At 50.1% G+C, this 23,291-nt stretch overlaps 1 protein-coding gene across 1 annotated transcript in view; it reads right to left on the reverse strand.

Moving 5' to 3' along the window:
• The window catches only part of LOC119963175 (follistatin-related protein 5-like), an 877,034-nt gene that overhangs the window by 141,991 nt on the left and 711,752 nt on the right, over positions 1–23,291 (reverse strand). The window contains 1 exon segment of the mRNA XM_038791890.1: positions 20,630–20,764. Coding sequence (XP_038647818.1) covers positions 20,630–20,764 — 135 coding nt within the window.

Raw genomic sequence — 23,291 nt, forward strand, 5'->3', positions numbered from 1 at the left:
GATTCAGTCCACCCAGGGTGCTGCCATCAAGAAGTTGCAGACGCAGGCCATTGAACGAGAGGAGGAGGCCGTGGTCCTCGTGAGTAAGGTGGAGGGGCACGAAGCACTCCACAAGAAGTGGCAGGAACGCTTCGAGGAGCTGGATCACCGCATGAGGCGGAAAAACCTGCGGATCTTGGGCCTTGCGGAGGGGCTGGAGGGATCGGACCTGACAGCCTATGTGGCTGTAATGCTGGGTTCGCTAGTGGGGGCTGGGTCTCTCCATCTGCCCCTGGAGCCGGAGGGAGCACACAGAGTACTGGCCAGGAGGCCTAAGGAGAATGAACCCCCGCGTGCGGTGCTGGTGAGGTTCCACCGGTTCAGTGATCGGGACTGCGTGCTGCGCTGGGCCAAGAAGGTGAAGAGCAGCAATTGGGAGAATGGGGTAGTACGGATCTACCAGGATTGGAGTGCGGAGGTGGCTAAGCGGCGGTCCGGATTTAATCGGACGAAAGAGGTGCTTTATAGAAAAAAGATAAAGTTCGGAATGTTGCCGCCCGCGCGCCTGTGGGTAACTTATTCGGACCGGGACTATTATTTCGATTCCCCGGAGGAGGCGTCGGCCTTCGTGCGGACGGAGAAACTGGACTTGAACTAGGGGTTGGGGGTTGCGAGGTCGGCTGTAAGATATTAGTGCTGGATTCGGCTGTTGCTATGTTCTCTTTTTCTTCTGTTTTTTTCTTCTTGTTTTAGTACTTTTGCAATTTTGATATGGTTATTTACGGGGGGGTTGTTCTGCTATGTTTTTGTTTTGTGCTTGGGGCATTGTTTGGGCTGTGTATCTTGCGGGGAGGGTCGGGGGGGTATGTTGTATTCTATGTCGGAGTGGGGGTATGGAGGGGGGCTGATATTTGGGAGCTGCGTCAGAAGAGTGTGGTGGGGCAGGGCGAAAGCGCGGGCTTTCCTCTGGTTTCCCGCGCTGCGGGGCTGGGGGGGCGGAGATGGTGACGGGGGAGGTGGGGCCTTAACTGGTTCTTCCCCGCGCTGGAGCGGTGCCAGGAGGAGGGATAGATTGGGGGATGATCCCACTTCGGGAGGGGTCGGGCTATTGGCGGGAGTTTCCGGGGTCAGCAGAAGTTAGCTGACCCACGGAAGTACAATGGAGGACGGTTCGCGGCTGGGAGGGTTCCTAGCCTGGGGGGGAAGGGAGGGGGGGAAAGGGGAATACCGGGTTGCTGCTGGTAGGGTCAAGAAGGAGCTGGTGGGGGCTGGGGGGACAGAGGTGAGGGGTTGTCGCTATGGGGACGGGGTCGAGCAGGGGACGCTGGCCTGGGGCGGGCAGTCGACGGGCTATGGCTAGCCGACGGGGGAGGGGGGCGGGACGCCCTCTGATCCGGTTGGTCACCTGGAATGTGAGAGGGTTGAATGGGCCGGTGAAGCGGTCAAGGGTACTGGCTTACCTGAAGGGGCTAAAGGCGGATGTGGCAATGCTTCAGGAGACCCACCTGAGGGTGGCGGACCAGGTCCGCCTGAGGAAGGGATGGGTGGGGCAGGTTTTCCACTCGGGGTTGGATGTGAGGAACCGGGGAGTGGCGATTCTGGTGGGGAAAAATGTGTTGTTTGAGGCATCGGAGGTGGTGGCGGATAAGGGGGGTAGGTATGTGATGGTTAGGGGCAGGCTACAAGGAGAGAAGGTGGTACTGGCTAGTGTGTATGCCCCAAATTGGGACGATGCGGGCTTTATGAGGCGTTTGTTGGGACGGATCCCGGATCTGGAGGCGGGAGGCCTGATCATAGGGGGGGACTTTAATACGGTGTTGGATCCTTCACTGGATCGGTCCAGCTCTAGGACGGGTAGGAGGCCGGCGGCGGCCAAGGTACTGAGAGGGTTTATGGATCAGATGGGTGGAGTGGATCCATGGAGGTTTGTGAGGCCGAGGGCACGTGAGTACTCTTTCTTCTCCCGAGTACATAGGGTCTACTCTCGGATAGATTTCTTCGTGGTGAGTAGGGGACTGATTCCGAGAGTGGAGGAGGCCGAGTATTCGGCCATTGCAATCTCTGACCACGCTCCGCATTGGATAGAGTTGGAAATGGGGGAGGTGCGAGACCAACGTCCGTTGTGGCGGTTGGATGTGGGGTTGTTGGTGGAGGAGGAGGTGTGTAGGAGGGTCCGGGCAAGTATTGAGGGGTACCTTGAGGTGAATGATACGGGGGAGGTTCAGATGGGGATGGTCTGGGAAGCCCTGAAGGCAGTAATTCGTGGGGAGCTGATATCCATCCGGGCACACAGGGAGAGGAGCGAGAGGAGTGAGAGGGATAGACTGGTGGGAAAGATGCTGGAGGTGGACAGGAGGTATGCAGAGGCACCAGAGGAGGGACTGTTGGGGGAGAGGCGCAGCCTGCAGGCTAAATTTGATTTGCTGACCACTAGAAAGGCTGAGGCACAGTGGAGGAAGGCACAAGGGGCAGTGTACGAACATGGTGAAAAGGCGAGTAGGATGCTGGCTCATCAGCTCCGTAAACGGGATGCGGCTAAGGAGATTGCTGGAGTGAGAGACAAGAGTGGGAATGTGGTGCGGAAGGGGGTAGAGGTGAATGAGGTCTTCAAGGACTTTTACGGGGAACTGTACCAGTCGGAGCCAACGGGGGAGAGGAGGGGAATGGAGAGGTTCCTTGACAGGCTTTCTTTCCCGAAGGTGCAGGAGGAGAAGGTGGAGGGGCTGGGTGCGCCGATTGAGCTGGAGGAGCTAGTTAAGGGGATCGGGCAGATGCAGTCAGGGAAGGCACCGGGGCCGGATGGGTTCCCGGTGGAATTTTATAAAAAGTTCGTGGACCTAGTGGGCCCCTTGCTGGTGCGGACAGTCAACGAAGCGTGGGAAGGGGGGGACTTTGCCCCCGACGATGTCACGGGCGCTGATCTCGTTAATTTTAAAGAAGGACAAGGACCCCCAGCAGTGTGGGTCATACAGGCCCATATCTCTCCTCAACGTGGATGCTAAGGTGCTGGCAAAAATCCTGGCCACCAGGATAGAGGACTGTGTGCCAGGGGTTGTGCATGAGGACCAGACAGGTTTTGTGAAGGGAAGGCAGCTGAACACGAATGTGCGGAGATTGCTGAATGTCATTATGATGCCGGCGATTGAGGGGGAGGCAGAGATAGTGGTGGCGCTGGATGCGGAGAAGGCCTTCGATAGTGTGGAGTGGGGGTACCTATGGGAGGTGTTGGGGAGGTTTGGATTTGGTGAAGGGTTCATTAGATGGGTAAGGCTGTTATATGAGGCCCCGATGGCGTGCGTGGCTACGAATAGGAGGAGGTCGGAGTACTTCCGGCTTTACCGAGGGACCAGGCAGGGTTGCCCCTTGTCCCCCTTGTTGTTTGCACTGGCAATCGAGCCGCTGGCGATGGCATTGAGAGATTCAGAGAGGTGGAGAGGCTTGGTGCGAGGTGGAGAGGAACATAGGGTGTCGTTGTATGCCGACTGTATGTGGCGGACCCGGTGGGAGGGATGCCGGGAGTGATGGAGTTACTAGCCGAGTTTGGGACCTTCTCAGGTTATAAATTAAACTTAGGCAAGAGCGAGGTGTTTGTGGTGCACCCTGGAGACCAGGAGGAAGGAATTGGTAGGCTCCCGCTTAGGCGGGCAGGGGAGAGCTTTAGGTACCTGGGGGTGCAAGTGGCCAGGGACTGGGGGACTCTCCACAAGCATAACTTTACCAGACTGGTAGATCAGATGGAGGAGGAGTTCAGGAGGTGGGACATGCTGCCATTGTCGTTGGCGGGGAGGGTGCAGTCCGTCAAAATGACAGTGCTTCCGAGGTTCTTGTTCCTTTTTCAGTGCCTGCCCATATTTATCCCCAGGGCCTTCTTTAGGAGAGTGACCGGCAGTATTCTGAGCTTTGTGTGGGCACATGGGACTCCGAGAGTGAGGAGGGTATTCCTGGAGCGAGGAAGGGATAGAGGCGGGCTGGCGCTGCCCAACCTTCTGGGGTACTATTGGGCAGCCAATGTGTCAATGGTGCGTAAATGGGCGATGGAGGGGGGAGGGGCGGCGTGGAAAAGAATGGAGATGGCGTCATGTAGAGGTACAAGCCTGGGTGCCATGGTAACGGCACCGTTGCCGCTCTCCCCCAAGAGGGTTACCACGAGCCCGGTGGTGGCGGCGACCCTAAGAATCTGGGGAAAGTGGAGACGGCATCGGGGGGAAACAGGGGGCTCGATGGAGGCTCCACTGGGTGGCAACCACGGGGAACACGGATGGGGGATTCAGGGGATGGCAAAGGGCGGGCATCAGCAAATTGAGGGACCTGTTTATTGGCGGGAGGTTTGCGGGCCTGGGGGAACTGGAAGATAAATTTGGCCTTCCCCAGGGGAACATGTTCAGATATCTGCAGGTAAAGGCGTTTGCTAGGCGGCAGGTAGAGGGATTCCCTTTGCTGCCCTCGCAGGGGACGATGGACAGAGTGCTTTCGGGGGTGTGGGTAGGAGAGGGGAAGGTGTCTGACATCTATAAGGTAATGCAGGAGGTGGAGGAGTCGTCAGTGGAGGAGCTGAAGGCTAAATGGGAGGAGGAACTCGGGGAGCAGGTAGAGGATGGGACTTGGGCGGAGGCCTTGGAGAGAGTCAACTCCTCCTCCTCATGTGCGAGGCTTAGTCTCATCCAATTTAAGGTGCTGCACCGGGCCCATATGTCCGGGACTAGGATGAGTAGGTTCTTCGGGGGTGAGGACAGGTGCACCAGATGTTCGGGGAGTCCTGCGAACCACGCCCATATGTTCTGGGCATGCCCAGCACTAGAAGAATTCTGGAAGGGGGTGGCGGGGACGGTGTCGAGGGTGGTTGGATCCAGGGTCAAACCAGGGTGGGGACTCGCGGTTTTTGGGGTTGGGGTGGAGCCGGGAGTGCAGGAGGCGAAAGAGGCCGGTGTCCTGGCCTTTGCGTCCCTAGTAGCCCGTCGAAGGATTCTGTTACAATGGAAGGATGCAAGGCCCCCAAGCGTGGAGACCTGGATCAGTGACATGGCGGGATTTATAAAATTGGAAAAGGTCAAATTTGCCCTGAGAGGATCAATCCAAGGGTTCTATAAACGATGGCAGCCTTTTCTGGACTTCCTGGCTCAGAGATAGGTAACTGGGTCAATAGCAGCAGCAACCCGGGGGGGGGGGGGGGGGGGGGGGGTGCATTATTGTAGTGTTTATTCTGTAACTTTATAGTGTGTTAATTTGCGTTGTTGTTAAAATGCTGGGTTGTTCATGGGGATGGGGCGAATGTATATGATTGTTAATATTATTGTTATTTTCGGTATTTTACTAAGGTGCGTTATTGTTGTATAAAATCAAAATTTCTCAATAAAAATTATTGAAAAAAAAAAAAAAAAATCCCCCATGATAACTGCTGTACCATTTCTACATGCATCAGTTATTTCTTTGTTTATTGCCTGCCCCACCATATCATTACTATTTGGTGGCCGATAGACTACTCCTATCAGTGACTTTTTCGCCTTACTATTCCTGATTTCCACCCAAATGGATTCAACCTTATCCTCCATAGCACTGATGTCATCCCTTACTATTGCCCGGATGTCATCCTTAAATAACAGAGCAACACCACCTCCCTTACCATCCGCTCTGTCCTTCCGAATAGTTTGATACCCTCGGATATTTAACTCCCAGTCGTGACCATCCTTTAACCATGTTTCAGTAATGGCCACTAAATCATAGTCATTTTCGATGATTTGTGCCACTTATGTTGGTTTTTTTACCTCTGTTTTGAATCTTAACATCTCCAGTTTTATTCCTTTTGTTATTACTGGGTGTATTCACTGAGCTCCCCTCAGTCACTGTACCTTGTACTGTCGCCCTTTTAGATTTTTGACTATGTCTTCTCTGCCTTGCACTTTTCCCCTTACTTCCTAAAGGAAGGATGAGTCAGACTTTGTCTCCCAGCACCTTCATGTGGATCCTCATTAAGAGCCTATATGCAGAACCTATTTGAATCAGAGTCATTGAATAGTTTCAAGAAAAAGATAGATATATCTCTGATAAAAAACAGGTTAACGGGATATGGACAACAAACGGGGTGGGGGGGGGGGGGGGGGGGGGGGGAGGTAGATTGGAGACCAGGAAGAGTTCAGCCGTGATCAAAGATCTTATTGAATGGCAGAGGCAGGCTCGAAGGGCTGAATTGCCAACGTTTGCTCTTAATTCCTATTTTCCAATGTTCCTATCCTTATCCACTTTTCTGAATCTAATAATTGGTATCAGATCAACAAGAATAGGATCTTGCTCTGCCCACTCCAAACACTGACCAGGTATTGCAGTCACTGGACAGGCAATGAAACAGGCTCTAAAATGTCCTTACTGCAGGTAAGGACCTTCCATTTTTTAAGAAGCATCACCCAACGTAGGGAGTGTTTGACAATAAGAACCCGTGTTTAGGATCCTGACAAATTGCCCAACATGACAACTCTGACCATTCCGCCTGCAGGTGGTGTAGTTGGTCCTTTACAAACCGGACCACAGTACTAAAGTGCCCACACATAAATTTTAATTATAAGTATTGTACATTTTATTATGAGGATCGGCATGCGTGTGTTCTGTTCATATACTTTTATATAGTATGAGACTTAGGGCGCGATTCTCTGGCCATATTGTGCTCTCGCTCGAGCAAGAGCACAACGCGGCCGGAGAATGCCGAGAAGGGCCTGCAGCAAGTCTCCCGACAGGCTCTGTGCCTCACGGGATTCACCGGAGTCCCGCGAGATGTCAGCGTCGGAACTCCGCTCCAAATGGGTAAAACCGAATGACACTCATTCGGAAGTAAGTCATAAACCTACTTACGAACTACCTGCCCTGGATCCACCGGCCTCCTTCAATTCTTCAGCTTCCCCACGGAAGCTGCAGCCAGACGCCGATCAGTGCTGTGGGGAATTCACCTGCAGAAAAACCCGCGACAAATTAATTTAGAAATGTTTTGCGAGAATCGTGCCCTTAATGCATTAAATTTTAGTGTATAAGGGCGTGATCCTCCGGAAGAATTTTCAAGTGCGATAGTGAGCGTGAATTGCCTCAAGTTTCCCGGCGCTTGGCCCAGCGAGGTTGGTAACACTATTCAATGTTAATTGGCCCACTTAATGAGGCCTCACGGGCTTTTCGCGCCAAATGCCGGCTCGCTAGCTGATTTGCCAGGAAGGCGCTCGCCAGCCTCTCGCTAACAACGTCAACAGCACTTCAGCTGCACTTGCCCAGCCAACCCAATCTAACTCGCAACAATGTCACTGAGGAGACCAGCCCCAAGATTCGGGGATGCTGAGCTGGAAGCGACTGGCTTGGCCGAGGATAGATCGGTCACCAATGAGGAGGCTGGCTGACATCGCAGAGATGAGGAACCACCAGGCTCCAGCACCGGCGGCACCCTCTACTGACTCGAGGAGATCACCTTGGCGGGGAGCTCTAAGAATGCAAACGTTATAGTCGCGGCACAGCTGTCATCCCCACCCTCCACCAGTGCAGATACACACACCTCGGTGGGAAATGTTAGTGGTCAGGCTTCGGGGGCACAAACTGGTGAGCACCACACTGCTGCTGATGTACATCTGGTGGAGGCAGGAACCCCCAGGTGAGACAGCTGTTGGAGGTCTGCTGGATCCCTGGACCTGGCTGGGTCCCGAGTCCCAGCCTGATGCTGAGCCTCTGGAACAGGGTTACCCAGGGCTGATGGGGATGATAGGGACTCACCTTGACATTCAGAGGGACATGTCAGTGTCACCCTAGCAGATCCATAGCCATTTGGAGGAGTCCCGGAGGCTACGGGCACAAGAGATGGTACCGGCAATGAGTGGCACCAAGGCCAACACTGCCAGGGTGGCGACCGCAATGGAGAGCCTGGTGCATGATGTCAGCACCATGAGTGAAGGTGTCCAAGGCATCGCAGTCGGTGACGGCCATGGCCGAGGGTCTCGCAGAATGTCTGACCCAGTACCAGGTTGACCTTGATGAGGTTCTGCGGGACATATCCCGCTCTCTGATGGGAATGGCCAAGACGCTGCAGTGCTTGACCCAGTCGCAGGTGGGCATGGCTGAGGCACTGCAGAGAATAGCCTGGTCACTGGGGGATGAGTCCCATGAATGAAGAGCATCGCCGAGGGCATCGACACAATGGTGCAGACCATGGGGAACCATCAGGGCTGGCAGAGCCAGATGATGCAGGGGCAACCAGGGCTCGAACCAGCTGCCCCTCCATCCAAGGTGAACCCTATGGTCATTGACCAGGTGCAAGGGGCACTGAGTGCCAACCCGGGCCCGTCCCATGGGTGAAGAAGGTGGCCACCAGCACTCCAGCCCCCTGATGAGTCTGCGTCTTGGGGTCAGCATATGGGACAGGGCGGCACGGCTGTACATGTGCTGACTGACTCATCCCTCCCACTGACCACATGTCCATTCTCCCGCAGGCCCTCCAGCCACCGGCGCTGGATCATCCCGGGGGGCACCCTCTCCTGACGCAAGGAGAACATCTCAGAGGGGAGCTCCAAGGATGAAACTGTCTGGCTTCAGAGTCCCCACAGGAGATCCGCCAGGGGCCTTTGAAGGCCAAGGAATGAGGTAAGCAGCTGGGTGCCTCCACCTCAGATGTGCATCCTTGGCAAACACCAAGACGTAGGGGTAGATCTAGGACGGCCAGGCACATTGAGCATCACAGAGGGCACCGAGGTAGGGGGGAGGAGTTAGGTAAGGGATGGAGAGGGGGTGGGGTTGAGGGCTGGAGTGGCAGCACCATCAGGAATGGTGTATTATACAGTACATTAAATACCTTTTTGCACAAACATTATGATGCCTCTGTCACTTTCTTCCGCAATGCAGGCTGACACCGGACCCTTTGCCTGTCTCTCCAAGCAAACCCCCTCCCCGTGGCACCCACCTGCCGTCCGGCAGTGGTCATGTCACGGGAGCTGTGTCCCATTCCCTGGGTGTTTGGATGTTGGCTGCTGCGTGTGTGGTGTTGACCCCCACACAATGTTCAGGCATCAAGGTGCGATCGGAATGCTTGACAATGACTCTCACATACTACATGGCCCACCTACTCACAGGAACCCACTTGGCACATGTGAAGTGGTCACCTAACCATGATTGCCAATTCCTTATTAGTGATTGTCTTCAGCTACGCAGCCAAAGGCCTCAGCAGTCGGTGGGGGTTACGGATGATTGGCTGGGCAGACGGGCAGGGACAGCTGTTGCCCTCCGAATGGGGTTGGGATCCAGGGGTTGGCATGGTGGTTTCGCAAGCGATTGCCCACAGTTGTCCCCCCCCATCAACTCTCCCCCTCCCTCCCATGGCAACCCACTCCTACAGAGTGTCCCCCACCCCATGCCGAGTACTGGGGTGGCGATCCCAGCCCTGAGTCTCTTTTGCCTGTGTGCAAAGATTTCTACTCCCCTCTCGACTCTCCACGGAATTCCTTCCGCCAGGTTCATGTTTTTCAAAAGAAGTACTAATTGGCGCCAGCGTGACCACTTGCTGAGGAGGCTCGTGAATTACAGGAGGCCGAAGGATGACAGGTGGCTCTCGATAATTGTCCGGAAATGGGGCTTAAGTGGAGATAATTGGTTTCTCGCCACGCTACGGCGAGATTCTGAATTCTCCTACTGGAGCAGGCCGATTGCATCATAAATTGTTTGGCACCTGGCTCAGTACCCATTTTTGACCTCTCCCGCTGTTCACCGGCCTCATTAGACTTGAGTGCGAGTGTAACAAGGCCGGATGATCATGCCCTTAAGCTTAGATACATATCGGGTGAGATTCTCCAGTCCGCCAGCTGCATTTTCCTGCGAGGCATGCCCTTGCCAGCAGTGGAACCTCCATTCCGCCAGCTGACCAATGGGTTTTCCCTATTCTGGCCACCCCAGCCGCCAGGGGAGCTACTGGCAGAGCTGAGGATCCCGCCAATGGAAAGGTCTGCTCATTTTTTTGGAATGTGTAGAATTAGATTTGCATGCTGAGAGTTTAAAGTTAGCTGTGCACTTTTAGAGTATAAGATTACATGACGAGAATACTGGTATAGCATAAGTGTGAAAATACAGAAAGTAGGGACTCTCTGTCTTACACTGGGCCACCCTGAGATGTTACGCAGGGGAGCGTTAGCTAATAGGGACCTCATAGAATTTACAGTGCAGAAGGAGGTCATTTGGCCCATCGAGTCTGCACTGGGTCTTGGAAAGAGCACCCTACCCAAGCCCACACCCCCACCCTATCCCCATAACCCAGTAACCCCACCCAACACTAAGGACAATTTTAGGAACTAAGGGCAATTTAACATGGCCAATCCACCTAACCTGCACATCTGTGGGTGGAAACCGGAGCACCCGGAGGAAACCCATGCACACATGGGGAGAATGTGCAGACTCCGCACAGATAGTGACCCAGCCGGGAATCGAACCTGGGACCCTGGAGCTATGAAGCAATTATGCTAACCACTATGCTACCGTGCTGCCCTGGTAGATTCAGACAAATTGGTTGAATACAACAATTCCTGTGCCCCGGTTCGAGGTTGACGCCGACTGGAATGGAGTCCCCGGTATACCCGACAACAGTGTTGGTTGCCTTGCCAATTGAAGTGTCGTCATCTTTTTTCTGATGATGTCTCAAAAGGGTGAAAAGGATGCGAGAGTGGGGAAATTTACTGAGTTGACAAGCCTAAGTGTTCTCCAAAATATTCAGGAGAAATATCTAAAACACTAAGCTGCAATGGTAAAATTATGCTGAAAAGAAACTCAGCCAGCCACTAATCAAGTAAATTGGTGGGAAAAACAATGTAACAAAAGCAAATCTAAATTTGGGATTGTTTATGTTGTAGTTGGATGGGCCAGACAATATCCAAAGGGGGGAGAGCACTAACACCCAAATGTATTGAAGATTTGTTAAACATGTTGCACCTTGACACCGTCAGTGGGATGCACAGTCTCACAAGGTTGTTAGTTAGCTGTTCCCCTCAAAGATCATCCAGAGGCAAATGGAGAAGGAGCTTGTTCTGCCCACTCCACCCATTGATCTGGTATTGCAGTCACTGGCCAGACAATGAAACAGGCTCTAAAGTTTCCTCTTTACATGGAGAGTCCCAGTTGTATAAAAACCCTGGCCTAGCTGCAGGTCAGGGAAGGAGACCCTTTTAGGTAGTGGAGGAGTATTTTAAGTGTATCGAAATAAACCACGTTCTGCAATTTCTAATTGCGTCCATGCATTCTGCCAACCCAGATTCAACAAAAGCATATAGTGTTTCCCCCTCACCTCGTGGTTTGTTCATCAGCCTTTCCACCCTCAGAGCCCTTGTTCCCGGCTGTTAGAACCCCAATGGAGGTTCGAGGATCAAGATGATATGATTTCCCATGACCTCCCCGGAATATGAACTTAAGAAAAGCAAGTTTACTCCTTTAAGTGGGTGGGGTATCCCCTTTACAAGGAGAGCCACAGTTGAATAAAAATCCCAAACTAGCTGCAGGTCGGGGAAGGGAATTCTTAGGGGAGTGGAGGAGTATTGTAATCGTATTGAAATAAACCTTGTTCTGTAATTTCTACTTCCGTCTCTGCATTCTTCCTACCGTGGATTAAACAGCGGCTTTGCCTCTTCTTGCAAGCCTTGTTTCCCATCTTCTGTTCTTCAGCCTCAGAGTCTGTCTTTATTCTCCTTGCTGCTGACTTTCAGTGCTGAACTCATCCACTCCATCTCGTGGTACCAGTTGGTCAGCGCAAGTAGTTCTGGTACTTCAGCTGACAACTACACTGGCCAACACCTGCCACTACATGGAGTTTAGTCAATCTAAAAGTATTGCAAGTTTATTTTTATATTGTAAACTGTATTGTACAATATTTATTTTATATTTAGTGAAGTATTCTATTTTACAAGTTGTTTAAGCTACAGATGCATAGTGCTGCACATGTATGGTTCAACATTTCAATTCGTATGTTTTTTTCCAGGCAAGAAATTCCCAAAGGAATCAAACTTTGGCTTTAACATTAAAGCTTAAAGCTTTTTCACTTAAAGTTGCACACAACTGAACGCACTCACTATGGGACTTTGTTCCCATTGGGGTGAATCTCGCCCTAAGTATTTGTATATTATACTTTGAAATTGAGAAAGTGGATACACATTCAAATACTTTGAATACTGATGGGTATTCTTAAATTTATGTGAGTTGTGGCATTGTATTTTTAAAATTTTATTGGATTCTGTGCACTTATCCACTTTAAAGTGCACTGTGTGTTAAACAGTTCTGTAATAAACATGTAAATAAGTTGGTAAAGTATAACACCTTTGTAGACTTCTACATGCAATATACATCTCAAACGCTGCCCCATCGGCAGCTCAACTGAAGCTATCCTGGCAGCGGTTTGTGGGGTGGTTCCTTATACTAAAAGGGGGCGGGATTCTCCCCTACCCGGCGTGACGGGGGGTCCCGGCATAGGGGAGTGGCGCCAACCACTCCGGGGTCGGGCCTCCCCAAAGGTGGGGAGTTCTCCGCACCTTTGGGGGCTAGCCACGCGCCGAAGCGGTTGGCACCAGAAGACTGGCGCAAAAAACCGGCACCAGCGGCCTTTCAGGCCCGCCGCCCGGCAGCGGGGCTGGCCGAAAGGCTTTCGCCGGTCGGCGCATGCGCCGGCGGTGACGTCAGCGGCCAGCTGCCCCTGATGTCACCACCGGCGCATGCGCGATGTGGGTTTCTCTTCTGCTTCCGCCATGGCGGAGGCCGTGGCGGCGGCGGAGGAGAAAGAGTGCACCCAGGGCACTGGCCCGGAGTCTGAGCGGGGGGCCCCGATCGCGGGCCTGGCCACCGTGGGGGCGCCCCCCGGGGTCCGATCGCCCCGCGCCCCCCCCAGGACCCCGGGGGCCCCGTCGCAGTGTCGATCCCGCCGCCACCAGATGTGGTTCAAACCTCGGCGGCGGGAGAGGCCTCCCAGCGGCGGGACTTTGGCCCATCCGGGCCGGAGAATCGCCGCAGGTGCCTCGCCGATCGGAGTGGCGTGATTCCCGCCCCCGCCAATTCCCGGGTGGCGGAGATTCTCTGCCACGGCGGGGGCGTGATTTTCGGCGGCCCCAGGCTGTGGGTCGGAGAATTTCGCCCAGGATCCGCGCTATCTTGGCTCCTCGAGATGCAGGTGATTGCTTCTTCATATCAGCCTTGAACATCTGAACAGCGTGTTCAACCAACCCATTTGATGAGGGGTGAATGGGTGAAGTTAAAAATAGCTTTATTCCATTAAATGTCATGAACTTTTGGAATTACAAACTTGGGAATGTTGTTCCGTAGTTCAATAATAGTTCAATAAATCACATTGAACTTACTTCTAAGTCTGGAGTATCTTTTGGTCAAAGCTGCATCAAGTTGCAGGCTGTGTTATCCCAGAGTACATAACACAACATGATACCAGTAGTGCCTGTTGAATCTATATAGTAGTGCCTGTTGAATCTATATAGTAGTGCCTGTTGAATCTATATAGTTCAACTCAGCAAGATCCGTGACTACCAGCAACAGCACCCAGGCAAGATGATCGAGATTCCGATTCCTCAGCAGCTCAGGTACCAATCTCCGTGCCAACTGGCGGCATTCAAGGAGAGATTTGACATTACATGGCAGCATCCAACTTAGATGGCGTGGCCGATGCTGAGAAGATAGATCTACTCACCGTTGCCGGTGAAAGTGCAACAGAAATCTTCAACTCCTTCAAGTACTCCAAAGGGCAGGACAAGAGAGACTTCCAGACAGTCCTGGACAAGTTTGAAAACTACTGCGAGGTGAACACAACAGAAATCGGTAAAACTGGCGCCTACACTCACCATGAGGCAAAGGTAGAAGCAAACAGCAATTTTGATTGGCAGCCATCTTGCGCAAGGAGACATACATATGCAGTCCCCAAGAAGACGCAAACCGGCAAAAAAGTATTATGCGCACGCGCGAGAAGCCGCACATGCACAGTTGCTAAAAGAGCGCACAGTAAAAGAAAAGCGATTTGCGCAAGCGCAATCCATTCCTACACTCTACATCACTAGCATCATGACATCAGAGGCCCTGGACCACGGCCACTTAAAGGGGAAATGTCCGAAAATAGTGAAAAACAATTTTAAAGCCAGAGAACACAATTCTTTCACCTGGAATGACAGCACAATGCCTGAAAAGTTCGACCAGTAGCTGAAAGTAACCTCTGCAGAACCATGATGACCATCAATTTCTCACAAGTCAGTTTGTAGAAGAGAACAGTGGTTTTAATAAGCTAAGAAGTATACCAGTCTGCTGCTGCTCCCGCACTGAGAGCTGGCCACAGGTCTGCCAATTATATACCTCCCCTGAGGGGAGGAGCCACAGGCAGAGCCAACAGAAGCATCGACACAACAACAGTAAGGAACAGTGAATAAGAACAACAGTGAACATAGATACAGTGGTGGATAACAGTAGGACGAATAACAAATAACGGTAAATATATGTATAGCAGCAATATGTGATTCACCACAAACCATGCAACAAGCAGTTAGCACCGCCCTAAGAGATTATTAAGTCCTTGGAGACTCAGACGATTATTTCATCATTGGACGTGGTGACCTCAGTACCAAATCCAAACCGCACATTGAAGCATGGGGTGGGGTCAGAGAATGCCGCCCCTGAACTTTGGACTCATAACTTATATTTGGTATTGTATAATCCTCAACGTCATCATAAACTATTCTTTGATCTTGTATAGTCATCACAGTATCATAACTGGTACATGTCATCACTTATTTTGTTCACTGTTTTTGTTCAATTTTTCTTTAACACTGTACAGAAAATATGTAACATGAAAAAAGGGGGGGATGTGGTGATCACTGTAAATACACAAGGGGTTAATGTAAATACACTTCGACTAAGTAAACATTATAGGGAGCACCAGAGACGTCATGACATGCAGACATACAGCTAATGAACACATAGAATAGGACACGACCAATGGGCAGTCAAGACACCCAGAGGTGACACTACACAGCCATATATAAGGACAGGGTACACATGCTCTGTCTCTTTCCACAGGTGACACTTTGAGAGTAGGATGGGGCAGATCAGAAGCATCACACCCACCACATGGCTTAGAGCAGACTGGTTAGTTAGACTGAGTTACTATAGCAAGATTAGAAGGAGAGTCGACCTCATAGAGAACTGTGCTAATGGTTCAATAAATCACATTGAACTTACTTCAAAGTCTGGAGTATCTTTTGGTCAAAGCTGCATCGAGTTGCAGCCTGGGTTATCCCAGAGTACATAACACGTCTGGTACTGTTGTTCTGATAATGTTGTTAAACTGCACCACTTACTAATAGCCCCCAGCCAGTTGAGCAAAATATAACAGTTCTGAGAAGGGAGTTCCCTCTCTCTTTTGCCATGTCCTGTATTGGTTGCCCATTTCCGGTGTGTCTGCGCTACTCGTTTGGGTGCCTTTCCACCGATGTGGGGCTGCCGTTGGGGCAGGGCGTCGGTGTCTCCTTTTCTGGTGGTCTGTGCTGCTCATTTGGGCGTCTTTCTACCGATGTTGGGCCACTAGGCGGGGGAAGGGGAGGTGAGAGAAGTGGCCTTATGCCAGCTTTGTAACTGGTGGCCTGGAATGTTGTTTTGGATTCAACTGGGGCCCTTCGGTGGGGGTGGGGTTTCTTCTCTCTCTCTATCTTATGCTGTACCCTACGTTGGTATGTCCTTTCCCAGAAGGCTGTGCTGCTCATTGGGGGCCTCGCCGGGCATCTTTCTGTCGATAAGGAGCTGCCTTTGGGGAAGGGGATGTTTGTGTATGTGTGCTGGTGGTTTTTGTGTTCGGTAAATATTTTTTTTAGCATGTTCTTTTATTTTTCTTTGACTATGCTATTCCTGTATGTTGCTATATTGTCAAGTTGTTGATAGACTAAAAATATGTTGTAATGGAAGATATCCTGTATCGGTGTTCCTTTTCTGGTGGTGTCCACCGACATGGGGCTGCTGTTGGAGCAGGGCGTCGGTGTCTCCTTTTCCGCTGGTCTGTGATCCTCATTGGGGGGGGCAGGTGGGGGGGGGTGGGGAGAAAAGTGGCCGTGTGCTGGCTTTGTAACCGGTGGTCTGTTTCAAGGAATGTTATTTTGAATTGAACTGGGCCCCATTTATGGGAGAGGAGGGGTTTCCCCACTCTCTCTCACACGATGCCCTATGTTAGTGTGTCCTTTCCCGGTGGTCTGTGCTGCTCGTTGGAGCACCTTTCCACCGATGTGGGGCTGCCATTGGGGTCAGGGGATGGTTGTGTAAATGTGCTGAAGATTTTTGTGTTTTGTGAATGCTTTTGATATGTCATTGTTGAGTTGTTAATAAACTAAAATACTACACACTAAGGATTGTGGAGAGAGCACACATGGGCTGTGGACGTTCTCAATTCCATTACTGAGAGATTGCTGCAGGCATTTGCAGACATGAGAGGGTGTGTGCCTTTCCACCGATGTCGGGCTGTCATTAGTGCAAGGCGTTGGTGTCTCCTTTTCCGGTAGTCTGTGATGCTTATCTGGGCGCTTTTCCACCGACGTCAGGCTACCATTGGCAGACGGGTACTGTTTCTGCATGTTGCAGTATTGTTGAGTTGTTAATAAACTAAATGAAATGAAAATCATTTATTGTCACGAGTAGGCTTTAATGAAGTTACTGTGAAAAGCCCCTAGTCGCTACATTCCGGCACCTGTCCAGGGAGGCTGGTACAGGAATCGAACTGTGCTGCTGGCCTGCTTGGACTGCTTTAAAAGCGAGCGATTTAGCTGAGTGAGCTAAACCAGCCCCTACTACACACTAAGGCTTGTGGAGAGAGCACACATGGGCTGTGGAGGCTCTCAATTCCATTGCTGAGAGATTGCTGCAGGCATTTGCAGACATGAGAGAGAAGGAGAGGGCCAGAATATTCTGCTGGTAAGGCCTGGCCTGGGGTTCAGCTGGATTGAACAACTGCCTGCCTCCCTTTCTGCTTGCTTGATGGACTACTGCTGCTGAAGGAGGAAGGAGGAGAGAAGGGTGGTGGCTGGTTCAACCATTGCCTTGTTGCAAGACAGGGAGGCAGTCAGGTGCTCTGCTGCCTGTGAGGAAGGGCGGCGGCCCGAGTCGACTGCAGCATGTTGGAGGATTGAAGGACCGATTCATCATGTGATGTTGCGTTTGTTTGGACTGCTGACTATTGATTGTTTCACTGTTTGGAAGCCATATGTTGTTCCTACTGCTTCTACTTTTGTGGCCGGACTGGCTGGCTCGAGCAGGTGACCAGACATTGGGACTACAGGAGGACTATGGAGCTTGCTCACCTCAACTGGACACCTTGGAGGCCGTAATGACATGTAATGAAGGTTGTTAGCTGCTTTCGTGAAATAATGACTGTTTTTAGTTGACGTTTGGAAAGCCATGTTAATGGCTGGTGTCTTTGTACAGATGAACATTGTCATTTAATGTTTTTGAATATATATTTTTTGATATGCTCTGTACTGTTTGGTAAAAGACTCTCCCTTCTGCCATGTCCTGAGAGACGTGGTTGAATGCTGGCGTTGTAGCTGATCACCTGTTTAAAGGAACTGTTGTTTTGGATTGAACTGTAGACCCGGCGTGGGAGAGGAGGGATTTTCCCTCTCTCTCTCTTTCACAGTGCCCTATATCGGTTCTTTTCCGTTGGCCTGTGCTGCTCGTTGAGCACCTTTCCACCGATGTGGGGATGCCATTGGGGGCGGGGTGGTAACTGCTTTCGACAGGTCATTGTTTTTTTTGACTGTGCTGTTTCTGCATAGAACATAGAACAGTGCAGCACAGTACAGGCCCTTCAGTCCATGATGTTGTGCCGACCATTTAGCTTAATCTAAGATTAACCTAACCTATGCACCTTCAATTTACTGCTGTCCATGTGCCTGTCCAAAAGTCGCTTAAATGTCCCTAATCACTCTGACTCCACCACCTCTGCTGGAGTGCATTCCACACACCCACCACTCTCTGTGTAAAGAACGTATCTCTGACATTTAGGGCAGCATGGTAGCATAGTGGTTAGCATCAATGCTTCACAGCTCCAGGGTGCCAGGTTCGGTTCCCGGCTGGGTCACTGTCTGTGCGGAGTCTGCACGTCCTCCCCGTGTGTGCGTGGGTTTCCTCCGGGTGCTCCGGTTTCCTCCCACAGTCCAAAGATGTGCGGGTTAGGTGGATTGGCCATGCTAAATTGCCCGTAGTGTCCTAAAAAGTAAGGTTAAGGGGGAGTTGTTGGGTTACGGGTATAGGGTGGATATGTGAGTTTAAGTAGGGTGATCATTGCTCGGCACAACATCGAGGGCCGAAGGGCCTGTTCTGTGCTGTACTGTTCTATGTTCTATGTTCTATCTCCCCGCCACCTTCCTCCAATCACCTTAAAATTATGTCCCCTTGTGACAATAATTTCAGCCCTGGGGAAAAGTCTCTGGCCATCCACTCTATCCATGCCTCTCATCACCTTATACACCTCTATCAAGTCACCTCTCTTCCTTCTTCGCTCCAGCGAAAAAAGCCCAGATCCCTCAACCTTTCTTCATACGAGATGCCCTCCAGTCCAGGCAGGAAGCTGGTAAATCTCCTCTGCATCCACATCTTTAAGGCGACCAGAATTGGCACAATATTCCAAGTGTGGTCTAATCAGGTTTTTATAAAGCTGCAGCAAAACCTCGCAGCTCTTAAACTCAATACCCCTGTTAATGAAAGCCAACATACCACACACATTCTTAATAACCCTATACATAGAACATAGAACATAGAACAGTACAGCACAGAACAGGCCCTTCGGCCCTCAATGTTGTGCCGAGCCATGATCACCCTACTCAAACCCACGTATCCACCCTATACCCGTAACCCAACAACCCCCCCTTAACCTTACTTTTTTTATTAGGACACTACGGGCAATTTAGCATGGCCAATCCACCTAACCCGCACATCTTTGGACTGTGGGAGGAAACTGGAGCACCCGGAGGAAACCCACGCACACAGGGGGAGGACGTGCAGACTCCACACAGACAGTGACCCAGCCGGGAATCGAACCTGGGATCCTGGAGCTGTGAAGCATTTATGCTAACCACCATGCTACCCTGCTGCCCCCATGTTGCTGTATTGTTGAGTTGTTAATAAACTAAAATATTACTCCCCACGATACATCATGGGATACCCAATAGTCCCCAGCCAATAGTATTCAGGCACGTTATAACAAAGAGATAGGCCCTTGATGGCCGGCACAGATACAATGGACCACTGGGCCTCTTTCTGTGCTGTAAAACTCTGACTCGAAAGAAACTGCTAAAATATAAACTTAAAGGATAGAATATTGTTACCTCATGGCAAATTTGGTGCCAAGGCAGCATTTAGTCATGCTGAAGGGTGAAGTCCCCATCACCTTCCCAGCTCCTCCAGGATTAAGTCCATGGTAGGAAGGCCCATGGTCAGAGTTCCTATCCGCTGCCAATTGAGGCCCTTAAGTGGACAACTCCCCAAGAAACCCTTTCCTTGTAACCCCCATCCTGCAAATCCCAATCTGTCATCACTCAACTATGGCATGGGTTGGTGGTGTTCCAGGAATAACCAGCGCCCACCGGTGGCACTGATTGGCCGGCAGCTCTCAGCGGGTGGGATATTTCCCCAAGACGTGATCCTGTGCGGGGGCCCGCCAGTGGCTGCCAAGTGCCTGTTTGGTACATACTGCTGGTGAGCCTTATGAGAACGAGGCAAGGCAGGGCACTCACTGGTTCTCTACTTGGTAGCCAATATCCCCATCGTGACTCACGATTCGGCCCATCGCTTAAGAAAATGATTTATCTTCAAATGTCATACCTATTTGTCTGAGACAGAGATGAACGACAATTACAGAATATTCAGGTGGCAAAGTGATTTGTTTCCAAAAATATCCAAAAAATGTTTTAGTGGACAACATTATATGATTTCATACCAACTGTTTAAAGTAACAAACATAATTTGATAATCTTATAAATAAGGAATTATTTTTCATCTGCATTGTTTGAACAAGTAAACTTAAATACATGAAGTACAGGGTTCCAAATTAGAAAATCTCTCCTGCCTCTAAACCTGTCTGGTGGAGGACAGTAAATTTGTCCATTGCATGAATCATTGTAAAAATTAATTCTGGGGAGCCAGCTTCTTTCACAATAGAAATTTATAAATTATCTATTGCATCTCAGAAATGCTCCACAATAATTCACATGGAATGAATTGTTCTGAGGCCCAGTGAATGTTTCCATGCAACTAATTACAGCAGCTTGTTTGCACAATCCAGGACTCCTAAAAGAGACAATCAATTTGCTTATTAATTTTTTCTGATCAATTCAGTGATGGGAGTTTGTTGCCGAAAATACAAGAATACTTCCCTACTCTTCTCTCAATCCTGCCATCAGATTTTTAATGACTTTCTGACAGACAGACCTTCAGTTTAATGACTCATTAATGTCTCATAGCACTTCATGTAGATTGGCATAAAGTTTAGATTATGTGCTCAAGTCTTCAAAATAGTGAAGAGGTTCTGAATATTGCTGTGCAAAAATCTCATATTGCAGCATCCTTTCATATTCTTTGAAGCTCTGTAAATACATATTGATAAAATTAACCAAAAAATGTTTCTGAAGGTTTAACATACGTGTCTTTCTGGCTGAATCTTCTACAAAAAGAGATGAGATATCTTCATCGACTCCTGCATCATTCTTGGCAATGCAAGTATAAGCGCCGGTATCTTCATAACGTACATTGCTAATGTGCACTCCACTCCCATTTGCTAACAAATACAAATAAATGTGTTATAGCCCCTTTTTCACATTTTGCATTGTAGAAAATCAACAACCAGAATTTATAGAAACATTGAAACATAGTAAATAGGGGCAGGAATAGGCCATTTAGCCTTTCGAGCCTCCACCATTCATTATGGTGATGGCTGGTCATCCAACTCAGTTACCTGTTCCCTTTTTGGCTCCCACATCCTTTGATCCCAAGAGCGAAACATAATACCTTGTTGAAAACATTCATGTTTTGGCCTCAACTGCTCTCTGTGGTAGTGAATTCCACAGGCTCACCATCTCTGGGTGAAGCAATGTCTCCACATCTCAGTCCTAAACTATCTACTCCGTGTCCTTAGACTGTGATCCCTGGTTCTCCTCCCACCATCGGGAACATCTTTCCTGCATCTACCCTGTCTAGTCCTGTTAGAATTTAACAGATTTCTATGAGATGCCCCCTCATTCTTCTAAATTGTAGTGAATACAATCCTAACTGACTCAACTTCTCCTCATACACATCAGGCCAGCCATCCCACAAATCAGTTTTGTAAACCTCCTCTGCATTCCCTTCATACCGCCATTCCTCAATTCTTCAGATAAGGAGACCAAAACGGCACACTCACAACATTCCAGGTGTGGCCTCACCAAGGTCCTGTATAATTACAGCAAAACATCCCTGATCCTGTACTTAAATCCTCTCCCTATGAAGGCCTGCATACCATTTGCCTTCTTCAGTGTCTGCTGCACCTGCATGCTTACTTTTAGCAACTGGGGTACAATGACACCCAGATCTCATTGCACATTCCCCTCTCTCAATCTATAGCCATTCAGATAATAATCTGCCTTTCTGTTGTTGCTACCAAAGTGGATAATCTCACATTTATCACATTGTTCTGCATCTGCCGTGCTTTTGCCCACTCATTTAACTTGTCCAAGTACACTGAAGCTTCTCTACATCTTCCACACAGCTCATCCTTCCACTCAGCTTTGTGTCATCTGCACATTTGGAGAAATTGCACTTAGTCGCACTTTTAGTTTGCTCACACATTTCAAGGACACACATCCTGAGTGAGACTCATCCAGAGTGGGATTGCAACTTGGTAATTTGGTGCAGTGAGGTAATTCGGTGCAGAGTGTAAGGAGGTACTTTTTAACCCTGGTAAGTGACTGGTAAGTAGTTTTTCTTTTCATTGTCTAATTAATTTATTTTTATTTTGAAATTGTTGTTGTATAAGTTTACCTAAGGTTTAAGACATGGCAGGAGATCCCAGACCCATGTCATGCTCCTCGTGTGCGATGTGGGAGCTCAGGGACACGTCCACTGTCCCTGGCTCTTTCACGTACAAGAAGTGTGTTCAGTTGCAGCTCTTGTTAGACCGCTTGACGGCTCTGGAGCTGCGGATGGACTCACTTTGGAGCATCCGCGATGCTGAGGAGGTCGTGGATAGCACGTTTAGCGAGTTGGTCACACCGCAGGTGAAAGTTACTGAGGGAGATAGCAAATGGGTGACCAAAAGACAGAGCAAGAGTAGGAAGGCAGTGCAGGTGTCCCCTGCGGTCATCTCCCTGCAAAACAGATATAGCGCTTTGGATACTGTTGAGGGAGATGGCTCACCAGGGGAAGGCAGCAGAGGCCAGGTTCATGGCACCGTGGCTGGCTCTGCTGCACAGCAGGGCATGAAGAAAAATGGCAGGGCTATAGTGATAGGGGACTCTATTGTAAGGGGAATAGATAGGCGGTTCTGTGGACGCAATCGAGACTCCAGGATGGTATGTTGCCTCCCTGGTGCAAGGGTCAAGGATGTCTCAGAGCGGCTGCAGGACATTCTGGGGGGGGGGGGGGGGGGTGAACAGCCAGCTGTCGTGGTGCACATAGGCACCAACGATATAGGTAAAAAACGGGATGAGGTCCTACAAGCGGAATTCAGGGAGTTAGGAGTTAAACTAAAAAGTAGGACCTCAAAGGTAGTAATCTCAGGGTTGCTACCAGTGCCACGAGCTAGTCAGAGTAGGAATCTCAGGATAGATAGGATGAATGCGTAGCTCGAGAGATGGTGCAAGAGGGAAGGATTCAAATTCCTGGGGCATTGGACCGGTTCTGGGGGGGGTGGGACCAGTACAAACCGGACGGTCTGCACCTGCGCAGGACTGGAACCGATGTCCTAGGTGCTTTCTAGAGCTGTTGGGGAGGGTTTAAACTAATGTGGCAGGGGGATGGGAACCGATGCAGGAAGTTGGAAGGTAGTAAAACAGGGACAGAAGCAAAAGGAAGTAAGGGGAAAAGTGCAAGGCAGAGAAGACATAGTCAAAAATCTAAAACGGCGACAGTACAAGGTACAGTGACTGAGGGGAGCTCAGTGAATAGGCCCAGTAATACTAAAAGGAATAAAACTGGAGATGTTAAGATTCAAAACAGAGGTAAAAAAACCAACATAAGTGTACTTTACCTGAATGCTCGTAGTATTCGGAATAAAGTAAATGAGTTGATGGCACAAATCATCGTAAATGACTATGATTTAGTGGCCATTA

The sequence above is a fragment of the Scyliorhinus canicula genome, chromosome 3 (assembly GCF_902713615.1).
Source record: "Scyliorhinus canicula chromosome 3, sScyCan1.1, whole genome shotgun sequence".
NCBI classification, from domain to species: Eukaryota; Metazoa; Chordata; class Chondrichthyes; order Carcharhiniformes; family Scyliorhinidae; genus Scyliorhinus; species Scyliorhinus canicula.